Here is a 14,466-nt window from a genome sequence, read left to right as displayed (position 1 = left end):
CACTAGGAATGGCAAAAAAATGTGAATTTGGGAGCTAGAGATTTTCCATTAAGAAGAATATTACCAAGCTAAGAGAAGAAAATCATCTTAGCAACTTAAAGGTAAATACACATTTATAGATCAGCTACAAATATAGTTTTGGAATAAAAGGGGAGCAAACAATTGTTTTCTTTGTCATTTACATACAATGTTTACTTAATGAATTCTTCTCTCACTTCACCTTAACAGGTGAACAGGTCTGCTGCAAAGGCAACAAGTTCACCATTTACTGTTGATTTTATGACTAAGTTATATTAATGACCAATAGTTCAAACATGCACTTCTGCAATAATACTCTCAATTTAGAGCGGCACTTAAATACAAAGCATAAATTTATGTGAAGGAAAAACTGTCAGAAAAGTTAAAGCAGGATTGTTTGCTTGATATATACATATATGCTCTGTAATCCATTAGGACATTCACATGAACACAATATCATAAAATGGTCCAGGAAAATTGGACCTCTGTCACAATGTTTTTCTTCCTGGGATTTTCTCACTACCCCAGAATTGAAGTCACCATATTTGTGTTGTGCCTGCTGATGTACCTGGTCACCTTGCTGGGAAATACTATTCTGATCTCCATCACCATCCTTGATTCTCACCTGCACACTCCCATGTACTTTTTCCTCAGCAACCTCTCCTTTCTGGATATCTGGTATACCTCTTCTGCTCTCACTCCTATGCTGGCAAACTTTGTTTCAGGGAAAAACACCATCTCATTCTCAGGATGTGCTTCCCAGATGTACTTCTCTCTTGCCATGGGCTCCACTGAATGTGTACTTCTCTCCATGATGGCCTATGACAGGTATGTGGCCATCTGCAACCCCCTGAGATATCCCATTATTATGAATAGAAGAGTCTGTACACAGATGGCAGGCAGCTCTTGGGTTACAGGGTGCCTCACTGCCTTGGTGGAAACTGGACCTGTGATTCATCTGTCTCTCTGTGGTAATAGCATCATTAATCATTTCACCTGTGAAATTCTGGCTCTCTTAAAAATGGCTTGTGGAGACACTTCCACGGTGCAGTTAATTATGTTAGTGATCAGCATATTTCTTCTCCCACTGCCAATGTTGCTCATTTGTATCTCCTATGCATCCATCCTCTCCAACATCTTAAGGATCAGCTCAGCGGATGGCCGAAGCAAAGCCTTTTCAACATGTGCAGCCCACTTGACTGTGGTGGTTCTATTCTATGGGACAGCTCTCTCCATGTATCTGAAGCCCTCTTCTGTAAACTCACAGGAAATAGATAAATTTATGGCATTGATATATGCTGGACTAACACCAATGCTAAATCCTATTATCTACAGTCTACGGAACAAAGAAGTAAAAATGGCTGTGAAAAAAATGTTGATGAGAAACCCCTTCAGTGCTATCTTAACTTCTGTCCTCAAATAATATTAGGATATGGCATACTCATCCAGATATCTTCAAATTGATTGAGAAAACTGCATAATAACACAAGCCAAATTACTAGAAAACAATAATTTTACTTACAACTACAATTACACCCTATATCCTGACTTTCCTTGTAAAATGTTATATATCAACAAATAATTTATATATAAATACATTATCAAGAAGGTAGTTAGCATTTATTGCATATTAGTATGAACTTAAAATGATGTAACTACTTTTTCTTTTCTATTTGACCTACTAAATGATATCACTGTCCAGCAGTGACATAAACATGAAAATAAGTTATATAGCAAGGATATAGAATTGTTAGTCAGAAAATCCTGGCGTAATATTTTCTCAGTGATGCAAATATCTCTGCATTTATAAAGAAAGATATTTTAGGTTAGTATGTACATATGACCATGACTATCTGGCATTCCTTCTAGGTTTTGAAACATTAAAATGTGAAATTTACTGTTTTCGGATTTGGCAAGACCAATGTTGAATTGCTACTTACTTAGGTTGCATATGTTTAGAAATGAATAAATATCTATAACAGAACAACCACATCATAATAAGGTTTGCACAATTATAACTTTATTTATAAGCTTTGCTTGACATGTAAGCAATGTGAGATCTAATATTATGGGTCTATTAAGGGATGATTTCATATTATACTTCAGTGTCTTAATAAATTTATCAGTTACTAACCAGTACCATTATTTTAACACATTAAACAATTGGCCTGGGATTGTAGCCTGACAGTTGAGTTATTATTCAGTATGTCCAAAGACTTAGATTTACCCCCTCAGTACTATTGAAAAGACATTTAAAAGGCTGTTGCTTAACTAACCATGTAGAACTGATAAAGAAAGAACCCTACTGTATATTGAGTATATTTTTAAAGAGATGCTGTATCTATATTAAAAATATATGGACTAAAACATTCATAAACATGTTTAATATGTGTGAACAAAACTGCAAATTGGTATATCACCATGATACAAACTAATGTGTTTTTCTTTTCTTTTAAATTCCCCTGGAGTCTAGACACAAATCTGACATATATATTACTTCCTTGAAATTATGTACATGATGGCTTCATCTTGTGGTAGTGCATTGCTACTGCAGACAAACCTCATGTGGGCCTTACATTTAAAAAGGAGAGATGATCACGCATAAGTATCACCCCAGCACTGGGGTGAACACTTGTAATTATAGCACTGTGGAGGCTTGGGCAGAAGGATAATAAAGCTAGCTGTAGCCACTAACTGAGGTCCTCACACAAAATACAGAGGGGCTGAATAAAGAGAAAAAATAAGAAAGAAATGAGGGTGAGATAGACACAGAGAAAGGGATGAGGGAGGGAGGGAGGGAAGGAGGGAGGGAGGGAGGGAGGGAGGGATGACAGACAGAGGGTGGAGGGAAAGGAAGAGGAAGAGGGAAAGAGAGGGAGAGACAGAATGTCTTAGAGAGAATGATAAAGAGAAAGAGGAAGGAAAGATGCTATTATATGAGAGCCATACGTGAGCACAACAGCACTCACAACAAAGTAACTCAGTCACTGGTGCATGGATTAGGAAAGAAGTCTGTAAGAACTATGTAAGGATTACATGAGGTAGAATTCTTCTGGTGAACTTAATTCAAATGCCCTTAGCATGCATGAGAGGAGTTTTGACTGATATTATATTCTGTCAACTCAAAATTCCCCAAAAGAAGGGACAGTCATTTTTTATTGCTACTTAAATAGTTCATTGTAAGCACCTACCACAATATAATATTGGTTAAGAGTCCATAGTTTATAGATGACATATATGAATGAGGAATTTCATCTGGAATATCTCATTAAGCTGCTCAGAGGCAAAACCCACTAATATGGCCTCAATTGCTCTGGTTGGGTCAGTAGCCTAAACAAAGTCATCTAATATCAAGAGTTTGGGGGGTATTTTTTTTTTTTTTTTTACAGTCTGGATGTTTTGTGTACTGCACAGTTTAACCTGTGTATGCAATCCTGGCTTTAATTACTTCATCAGTTTCACTGTTCTATCAGGAGTAGCACCCATAGCTACTGCAGCCTGTACCATATTCAGAGAGGAGACAGTTCATTGGAATATGCCTAACTGAATCTCACCATAGTTCATTTCTGCTTCTCTGGGGAAACATCCGGTTTATTCTTTGATTGTACTGTTTACATTCATTGTACTTCCATTCTTCAGTGTGCAGGTGATTGACTTCAGTGACTGAGTGGGTTCTGCTTTAAAATCTTAACCACTTGAACTCTCAGAGAGCAGCTGTGATTTCAAGGTCTAAGAGAGATCTCACCAGCTTTGAACCACCTTTGGTAAATACCTCCATGTCCATCATGCAAACTGTTTGGAAACACTTTCTTGTTCAATAGTCTGGAGCTATCATTGTCTCACAATGAGCGGTAACACTATTGAAAGTGTGCACATGTGCATGTGTGTATGTATGTGTACATGCATATGTGCATGTGTGTGTATGTGTGTGTGTCTGTGTGTCTGTGTGTCTGTATGTCTGTGTGTCTGTGTGTGCATTTGTAAGTTTTTAACTTTATAAAATAATATGCTTTCCTATCCTTGTCAAAATATGCCTAGAATTGCTTTATACATATATAAATATATATGTATATGTATATGTATGCTTCTTTCTGTGTATCGTGCTACCTCTCTCTTCCCTCCATCTTTCTCTCCCTCCCTTAGTTAAGTCCTCCACTCAAGTTTTCCACTTTCTTCATCATGGGACCTGTGTCTTGGTATTCTGTTCCCTAAAGCTCTATTTCCTCTGTTCCCCAATGATCTTTTCTACTTTTCTAGCTTATATACACAAAACAAAAGACTCAGAGCTAGCATCCACAAATAAGGAAGAACAATGGTGTTTGTCTTTCTCGTTTGGCTCACTTCCCTTGGTGTAATGTTTCCCACGTCCGTCCTTTCGCTTGCAATTTTTCATGATCTCAGTTTTCTTTTCCACTGGAAACATCTGAGTTGTGTACATACACCACACTTTAATTATCCACCCATCAGCTAATGGAAATTTGATTACTCTCATTTGTGAGTCAAGCAGCAATTAATACTGTTGAACAAGTTTCTGTAGAGTGTAATAATGTTCAGTCCTTCAAGCATATATCAACAAGTGGGGTTGCTAGGATATATGGTAAAGTTATTTTTATTGGTTTAGTTTTATTCCATGAGAGTGTTTTGTCAACATGTATGTTTGTATGATGTTTGTGTGCAGTACATGGAGCCAGAAGAGGGCATTGGATTTTTTGGAAATTGGAGTTACAGATACTTGTGAACTACCATGTGGGTGCTGAGAATTGAACCTGAGTTCTCTGGAATAGCAGCCAGTGCTCTTAACTGCTGAGTAATATCTCAAGCCCCAGCTTGATAGTTTTAATTTTGTCAGTTGTTGCTTTTAACTTCTGATTGAATGGAGTCCAGTTCAGAAAGTTCTTTCCTGTACCCATATCATGTTGTTGCTTGCATGTTTTCTTCCAGTACTTTCAGTTTTTAAATTGACATCTTTGATCCCTTTGGAATTGACTTTTTATCCCCATTATTTTTTACTGGAAATTCTCTGCATTTACATTTCAGATGTTATCCCTTTCCCACAATTCTTTTCCCCTCTCCCTCAGATTGCCTCCATGAAGGTGCTCCCTCTCTCAACCACCCTCTCCCACCTCAGCAACTTGGCATTTCCCTACACAGGGAAAATGAGCAATTGCAGGACCAAAGGCCTCTCCTCTCATTGGTGTCAGAAAATGCCATCCTCTGCTGCATATGTACCTCAGGCCATGGGTCTTTCAATCTGAACTCAATGGTTGGTGTTTTAGTCCATGGGAGCTGTGGTGAGTTTAGATAGTTGATAATTTTGTTCTTCCCATTGGATTGCAGACCTTTTCAGCTACTTCAGTTTTTTCTTTCATTCCTTCATTGGGGTCCTCATGTTCAATCTGATAGTTAGCTGCAAGCATCCTCCTCTGTATCAGTATGTCTCTGGAAGAGCCTCTAAGGAGGCATCCATATTAGGTTCTTACCATGGAATTGACTTTTATATGGGTTGATTAGTGTTGGTCTAACTTAATTCTTCTCCTTGTGCGTATCTAGGTTTCTCAGCACCATTTGTTGAAGATGTTCTCACTGATTTCTGAAAGACAAAAAGTTGTGGATGAACTAGATCTGTGAGAAAGTATTATCCTAAAAATACAATATGCTTGGGAATAACAAGGTCAGAGGATGGAGAGGAGAGATTGTAGCAAGATGGAGGTCCCCAAGAACCAGCTAGAACCAGGTGATATTGATCAGCATCAAATAGCTATGAACATTAAGGATCTTAAAGGTCTAGTATCTCATATAGAAGGGCAGTTTGTATCTTTGATGCAATCTTGTTGTGTAGAGGGTTTGTGCATTGAGAGTTGAATATATAAACCTGTATGAAAAGCTATTGGGCTGTAGAGTTGTATTTATGTGGGATTTTGGGGTAGAGAAACACCCCAGGACAGAGGTAGAGAACAGGCAGTATAAAACCACCAGGGAAGGGAGTTGCACAGAAAAGTTGGACTGTAAGGGTGGCTCGGATCAGGATCCAGAGGTGCACTGGACTCCAATCTAAGACTGGGCCAGAGGAGTGAGAACTCGGGGCCAAAAAAGAGATAAAAACTAACAATATTTTTTAATATTTACTGCGACATTTAATTCCCAATAGCTTTCTAAAGTGACTATGCCAATTTTCTTTACATATTACATGCCTACCATAATCTAAAGAAAATACCTTATCCTAAAAATTCAACAAAATAGAAATATTAAAATTGGTGGTTGCCCAATACAGTCTTACTGTAACTACAACTATGATTACTACAACTATAATTAAACTATAACTGTGACTATCTGGTTTGTTTCCTTTGGGACTGTCCAGTGTGTCTCTTAATTATCTCTATATAAGAAGTGATGTATGTTCATTTCTGGGTCTTCAATTCTGTTCCATTGATCTACCTGCCTGTCTATGTACCAACCAATACCACACTGTTTTTGTCAAGATTGATCTGTAATATACCTTGACGTTAGAGATATTGATTCGCCAGGAAGTTCTTTTATTGATGAAAATAGTTTTGACTATCCTTGATTTTTGTTATTGTTATTCCAAATGAATTTGCAATTTTCAAATTGCTCTTTATAGCTCTATTAAGAATTAAGTTGGGACATGACTGGTGAGAACAGGTTCTGACTAGCCAGGGGGCAGACAGATCTCAGCGGAGCACAAGGAAAGTGCATGCCTACCCTGCTTGATCCAAGGATCTACAAACCCGGCATCAGGGCCATTGTTCCCAGATGGTGGTTTTTGGGATGCACAACAGGCGCTCAGACCATCTGCCACTAGGAAAAGTAGAGATCCAGAGACACAGGCCAGGTACAAGGGAAAGGCTAGAAGTAATTGCTGACAAAAAGATGGCAAGAGGAAAGCAAAAAAACATACCCCAGAGAAACCAAGAAAACCTGGCAACACTAGAACCCAGCTCTCCCATCACAACAAACAGCAGAATGCCAAACAATCCAGAATAAGAAGACTGAGACCAAAAATTCTACCTCAAGATGATGATAGAGATCCTCAAAGAAGAATGGGAGGAAAAGCATAAAGAGTAAGAAGCTTTTAAAGAAGAAACAAGGAAAACACTCAAAGAACTCATGAACTAGAAGAAAATAGAAGCAAAGAGATGAAGAAATGGAAGAAGGAATTTACAACAGAAATGGACAAAATAAAGAAAACACTAAAAGAGACAACCCTAGAGGTAGAAATCCTAAAAAAGAAATCAGATGCAAGCATTTCCAACAGACTACAAGAGATGGAAGAAAGAATCTCGGGGGCCGAAGACAACATTGAAAATATAGACAAAACAGTCAGAAAAGATGCAAAAAAACTTACCCAAAATGTCTAGAAGATCCAGGACACAATAAGAAGAACAAACCTAAAGATAATAGGAATAGAAGAGGGCGAAGAATATCAACTAAGAGACACAGTAAATATCTTCAACAAAATCCTGGAAGAAAACTTCCCTACCCTTAAGAATGAGATGTCAATGAGCATAAAAGAAGCCTTCAGAACTGCAAATAGGTTGTACCAGAAAAAAAATTCATCCCAACACATAACAGTCAAAACACCAAGTGCCCAAAGTAAAGAAAGAATACTAAAAGCAATAAGGAAAAATAGGTCATGTACATATAAAGGCAGACCAATCAGAATCACACCTGATTTTTCAACAGACTATGAAAGCTAGAAGAGCCTGGACAGACATCATGCAGACCCTAAGAAAGCACAAGTGCCAGCCCAAGCTGCTATACCCAGCAAAACTATCAATCACCATAGAGGGCGAGAAGAAGATATTCCAAGACAAAACTAAATTCACACAATATATAACCCAAAACCCAGCACTACAATGAATTATAGGTAGAAAATCCAATACAATGAGGGAAACCACCTCAGAGTAAAAACAAGAAAACTCCTAAGCAAGAAAACCAAAAGAAGAAAGACACACAGGGACAATTCAACCGACAAAAGCAATAATAGCAAGAAACAGCAACCGCTAATCCTTGATATCTAGTAACATAAATAAACTCAACTGCCCAATAAAAAGATACGGGCTATCAGACTGGATACATAAACAAAACCCAGCATTTTTCTGCATACAGAAAACTCATCTCAGAGACAAAGACAGACACTAGCTCAGAGTATATGTGGGGAAAAAACTTCCAAGCAAATGGCCCCAAGAAGCAAGCTTGAGTGGCCATTCTAATATCGAATAAAGTAGATATTCAAGCAAGAGTTATTAAAAAATATAAAGAAGGAAACTTTTTACTCATTACAGGGAAAATCTGTCAGAAGGAACTCCCAATACTCAACATATATGCTCAAAATACAAAAGCACCCATATTCATAAAAGAAATCCTACTAAAACGCAAAGAATAAATTTTACCCCACACAATAATAGTGGGAGACTTTAATACCCCACTCTCACCAATGGACAGATCATGGAAACAGAAACTGAACAAGGACACTGTAAAACTAACAAAGACTATGAAACAACTGGAATTAATAGATATCTACAGAACATATAAACCTAAAACAAAAGAATACAACTTTTTCTCAGGACCTCACGAAACCTTCTTGAAAACTGACCACATAATTGGACAGAGGAGGAGCCTCAATAAATATAAGAAAATTGAAATACACCCATGCATCCTACCAGGTCACCATGGTCTAAGGCTGGTCTTTAATAACAACAAAGACAACGAAAAGCCCATATACACATGGAAACTAAACAATGCTCTATTAAATGATAGCAGGGTCAAAGAAGAAATAAAGAAAGAAATTAGGGATTTTCTAGAATTCAATGAAAATGAAAACACAGCATACACAAACCTATGGGATGCAATGAAAGCAGTACTGAGAAAAAATCTCATAGCTCTGAGTGCTTCCAAAAAGAAACTGGAGAGAGAATACACTAGCAACCTGACAGCACAGTTCAAAGCTCTAGAATAAAAGGAAGCAGATACACCCAAGAGGAGTAGATGACAAGAAATAATCAAACTTAGGGCAGAAATAGACCAAATAGAAACAAAAAGAACCATTGAAAGAATCAATAAAACCAAGAGCTGGTTCTTTGAGAAAATCAACGAGATTGATAAACCGTTGGCCAGACTAACTAGAGGGCAAAGTGAGAGTATCCCAATTAACAAAATCAAAAAGGAAAGTGGAGGAATAACGACTGAAACTGAAGAAATTCAAGAAGTCATCAGATCCTACTACAAAAGCCTATACTCAATAAAACTGAAAAATCTGGAGGAAATAGATGTATTCCTAGACAGATACAAGATACCATAGTTAAACCAGGACCAGGAAAACCATATAAATAATTCCATAACACCTAAAGAAATAGAAGCAGTCATCAAAAGCCTCCCAACCAAAACAGCCCAGGACCAGATGGGTTCAGAGCAGAATTTTATCAGACATTTGTTGATGACATAATAGCAATACTCTTCAAACTATTCTAAAAAATTGAATCTGAGGTAACACTACCTAACTCGGTTTTTGAAGCTACAATAATTCTTGTTCCTAAACCACACAAAGACCATACAAGAAAAGAGAACTTCAGACCAATCTCACTTATGAACATTGGTGCAAAAATACGCAACAAACTTCTTAAATACCAATTTCAAGAACACATCAAACTGTTATTCACCATGATAAAGCAGGCTTCATCCCTGAGATGAAGGGATGGTTTAATATAATATTATTATATACTATTTAATAATAATAAGGAAATCCATCAATGTAATCTACCATATAAACAATCTCAAAGAAAAACACACATGGTCATCTCACTAGATGTTGAGAAAGCATTTTACAAAATCCAACACCCCTTCATGTTAAACGTCTTGGAAACAACAGGAATCCAAGGCCCATTCCTAAACATAATAAAAGCAATATACAGCAAATCCACAGCAAACATCAAACTTAACGATGGGAAACTTGAAGCAATCCCACTAAAATCAGGGACTCGACAAGGCTGCCCACTCTCCCCCTAACTATTCAACATAGTACTGGATGTCCTGGCTGGAGCAATTAGTCAGCAAAAGGAAATCAAAGAAATACAAATTGGAAAGGAAGAAGTAAAAACATCACTCTTTGCAGATGACATGATGGTGTACTTAAGCAACCCCACAAATTCCACCAAAGAACTCCTAAAGCTGATAAACAAGTTCAGCAATGTGTCTGGATATAAAATTAACTCAAAAAAATCAGTAGCCTTACTATATTCAAAGGAGAAACATGTGGAGAAAGAAATTCGGGAAAAGATACCCTTCACAATAGTCACAAAAACTATGAAATATATTGGTGTGACTCTAACTAAGCAAGTGAAGGACCTGTATGACAAGAATTTCAAATCGCTAAAGAAGGAAATCGAGGAAGACCTCAGAAAATGAAAAGATCTACCATGCTCATGGATCAAAAGGATCAACATTTTAAAAATGGCCATCCTACCAAAAGCAATATACAGATTCAATGCCATCCCCATCGAAATTCCAACCCAGTTCTTCACTGATATGGAAAGAGCAATGTGCAATTTCATCTGGAATAACAAAATACCTAGAATAGCTAAATCCATTCTCAGCAACAAGAAAATATCTGCCGGAATCACTGTCCCTGACCCCAAGCTATATTACAAGGCAATTGTGCAGAAATCTGCATGGTACTGGTACTGAAATAGGCATGTGGATCAATGGAATAGAATAGAAGATCCAGAAATGAGCCCTCATGTATATGGTAACCTGATTTTTGACAAAGGAGCCTTAAACATTCTATGGAAAAAGGACAGCCTATTCAACAAATGGTGCTGCTCCAACTGGCACTCAGCATGCAGAAGAATGAAAATAGACCCTTTCTTATCTCCTTGTACATAGCTCAAGTGTAAGTGAATCAAAGATCTCCACATTAAACCAGGTATGCTGAAACTATTAGATAAGAAATTATGGAAAACCTTATAACTCATAGGCACAGGAGAAATTTTCCTGAACAGAACTCCAAAGGCTCGTGCTCTAAGGTCAAAGATTGACAAATGGGACTAATGAGACTGCAAAGTTTCTGTAAGGCTCAAGACATCGTCAAGAAAACAAAACGGCAGCCAACAGATTGGTAAAAGATCTTTACCAACCCCACATCAGATAGAGGCCTAATATCCAAGGTATACAAAGAACTCAAAAGCTAGACACCAGAGAATTAAACAACCCTATTAAAAAATGGGGTACAAACTTAAACAAAAAGTTCTCAATTGAGGAATATCGAATGGCTGAGAAACATCTAAGGAAGTGCTCGACATCTTTAACCATCAGGGAAATGCAAATCAAAACAACCCTGAGATTCCACCTCACACCAGTCAGATTGGCCAAGATCCAAAACTCAGATGACAACAGATGCTGGCGAAGATGTGGAGAAAGAGGAACACTTCTCCACTGCTGGTGGGGTTGCAAACTGATACAACCACTCTGGAAATCAGTCTGGCGGTTCCTCAGAAAAATGGATATATTACTACCTGAAGACCCAGTTATTCCACTTCTGGGCATTTACCCCAGAGATGCTCCAACATACAACAAAGATACAGGAACCACAATGTTCATTGCAGCTCTATTTATAATAGCCGAAGCTGGAAAGAACCCAGATGTCCTTCAGTAGATGAATGGATACAAAAATTGTGGTACATTTACACAATGGAGTACTACTCAGCTATCAGAAACAATGACTTAATGAAATTCTTAAGAAAATGGCTGCATCTAGAGAATATCATCCTGAATGAGATAACCCAGTCACAAAAGAACAGACATAATATGTAGTCACTGATAATGGGATACTAACCCCAGAAAGCTCTGAACACTCCAGAAACAAGTCACAGACTGTTTGAAGTTCAAGAAAAAATATATATATTTTAATTAAAATAGAACTGTATTACATCCCTCTTTCCTCCTTACAGCCCCTCTCAGTTTTTCTCCTATCCCCTCAAATTAATAGCCTCTTTTCCTATATTATTGTTTTATATATATATATATATATATATATATATATATATATATATATACATGTGTATGCATATGTACCTACAAATACTTAATTACAACCTTTAAAAATGTATTTCTATACTTTTATGCAAAAATACCTAAAATTTGTACATTTATCTTTGTTTTTTAAAATAATGTTTTTCAATAAAATAAACAAAAAAAGGAATTAAATTGGAGTTTTAATTGGGATTGCATTGAATCTGTAGATTGCTTTTGGCAAGATGGCCATTTTTACTATATTAATTTTGCAATCCATAAGCATTCTACCTCACACCAGTTAGAATGGCTAAGATCAAAAACTCAGGTGATAGCAGTTGCTGGATAGTATGTAAAGAAAAAGGAATACTCCTCCATTGTTGGTTGGATTGTCAGCTGGTATGGCCACTCTGGAAATCAGTCTGGTGGTTCTTCAACAATTTTTTCCCCAGAAAATTTGACATTAGTACTGCATGAAGACCCAGATACTCTACTCCTGGGCATATACTCAAATCATGTTCCAACATGTAACAAGGACACCTTCTCTTTCTTGTTTATAGCAGCCTTATTTATAATGTCCAGAAGCTGGAAAGAACCCAGATGTCTTTCAACAGAAGAATGGATACAGAAATTGTGGTACATTTACACAATGGAGTATTACTCAGCTATTAAAAACAATGACTTTATGAAATTTCTAGGCAAGTGGATGGAACTAGAAGCTATCATCCTGAGTGAGGTAAACCAGTCACAAAAGAACACATTGCATGCACTCACTGATAAGTGGAAACTAGCCCCAAAAGCTCTGAATACAATTCACAGACCATATGAAGCTCAAAAAGAAGGAAGGCCAGAATGTGGATGCCTCAGTCCTTCTTAGAAGGGAGAACAAAACACTCACAGGAGAAAATATAAAGTCAAATCAAGGAGCAGAGATTGAAGAAAAGACCATTCAGAGACTGCCTCACCTCGGAATCCACCTCATATGCAGCCACCAAACCTAAGCACTATTGCTGATGCCAAGAAGTGCTTACTGGCAGGAATCAGATATGGCTGCTGCCTCAGAGGCTCTGCCAGAGTCATAAAGATACAGTTGGGTATGCTTGCAGCTAACCATCAGACTGAACATGGGGATCCCAATGAAAGAGCTTAAAAAAAGGACTGAAGGAGCTGAAAGGGCTTGAAACTTCATGGGAAAACAAGATTACAAACCAACCAAACCCTGCAGAACTTTCAGAGTCTAAAACACCAACCATTCAGCACACATGGAGAGACCCATGGCTCCAGCTGCATATGTAGCAGAGAATAGCATTGTCTGTCATCAATTTGATAAGAGGTCTTTGTTCCAGTGAAGGCACATTTTCCCAGTGTGGGGGAATGCCAAGGCACTGAGGTAGAAAGCATGATTGGGAGAGGGAGCATCTTTGTGGAAGAAAGTGGAGGGGAATGAGGATGGGATTAGGGGAAATTTTAATGTAAACACAGAAAAATATACAATTAAATTAAATTAAAAAAGAAGTGATGTGATTGGGTATTTCAGTGCAGAAGAGAATTGAATTCAGAAAAGATGCAGTATATGGAAGTGTGGTGAATTAAAGGTCCAGACTTAGAAATCATCCTCTGGCTACAGGTATACAACTAGTATCTGTAGGAAATAGGTCAGCTGTAATAATTTTTGAAAAGCTGGGGCCTCTAGGGGGAGATTATTTATGGTTAAAGGTAGAATATGGGGATGAACCTTTCGTCATATTGTCAATAAAGAGTGAAGGAAAAATCATTAGAGGAAAAAAGAATAAAGACCTAGATGCCAGTAAAAGAGAGCACAGCCTTCCAGATCCTGGAATATGTTTCTGTGTACTCCTGGGTCAGACAGCACTCTAGAAAAGAAATTGTTACTGAATAATATGTAGACAACTGTCTCTTTTGTTTCATGATTTATTTTTTGTATAGCCATTTTTAGAATTATGGAAAATACTAGAAAAATTTAAATCTCTCTATCATTAACAAAAATACTTTATTATTTCTGTAAGCATCATGTGTGACTTTGCCAATATATTGTATTGCAAACTATATATGATTGGTATACACCAGTTTACTAGGGAGCAAACTCAGATGCAGGTTTGCCACTAAAGGATCATTGGAGAATGTTCTTAGAAATATCACCTCTCAGAGAATAAGAAGATTGCAAAGAGAAAAAAATTAGCTCTGCTTACTATCTTCAGGAGCCTCTGGGATTCCCATTGGAATCATAGGAATCATAGGCCATAGCAACAACCCAGATTAGAGATCGGAGATGAAGGCTCACACTTCTAGCTACAGCAGTCACAAAATGTAATCTTTGTTTAGGAAAGGGATAAAAACCTTGGCCAGGCCACTCCACAACAATTCTTAAATAGGTATGTAGCTCTACACACAAGCCTGAGAGAG

At 37.5% G+C, this 14,466-nt stretch overlaps 1 protein-coding gene across 1 annotated transcript; it reads left to right on the top strand.

The window, feature by feature from the left end:
* Nucleotides 1–481: 481 nt before the first annotated feature.
* Nucleotides 482–1,441, top strand: OR13F1 (olfactory receptor family 13 subfamily F member 1; the record flags this gene model as incomplete). Its single annotated transcript, XM_080940184.1, has 1 exon — nucleotides 482–1,441. One exon carries the CDS (start codon nucleotides 482–484, stop codon nucleotides 1,439–1,441), a length of 960 nt encoding a protein of 319 aa, XP_080796310.1.
* Nucleotides 1,442–14,466: the final 13,025 nt, after the last annotated feature.

Source organism: Micromys minutus (assembly GCF_963924665.1).
Source record: "Micromys minutus genome assembly, chromosome: 28".
In the NCBI taxonomy this organism is placed as follows: domain Eukaryota; kingdom Metazoa; phylum Chordata; class Mammalia; order Rodentia; family Muridae; genus Micromys; species Micromys minutus.
Note: the sequence above shows the minus strand (reverse complement) of the source record. Positions and strands in the feature narration are given on the sequence as shown.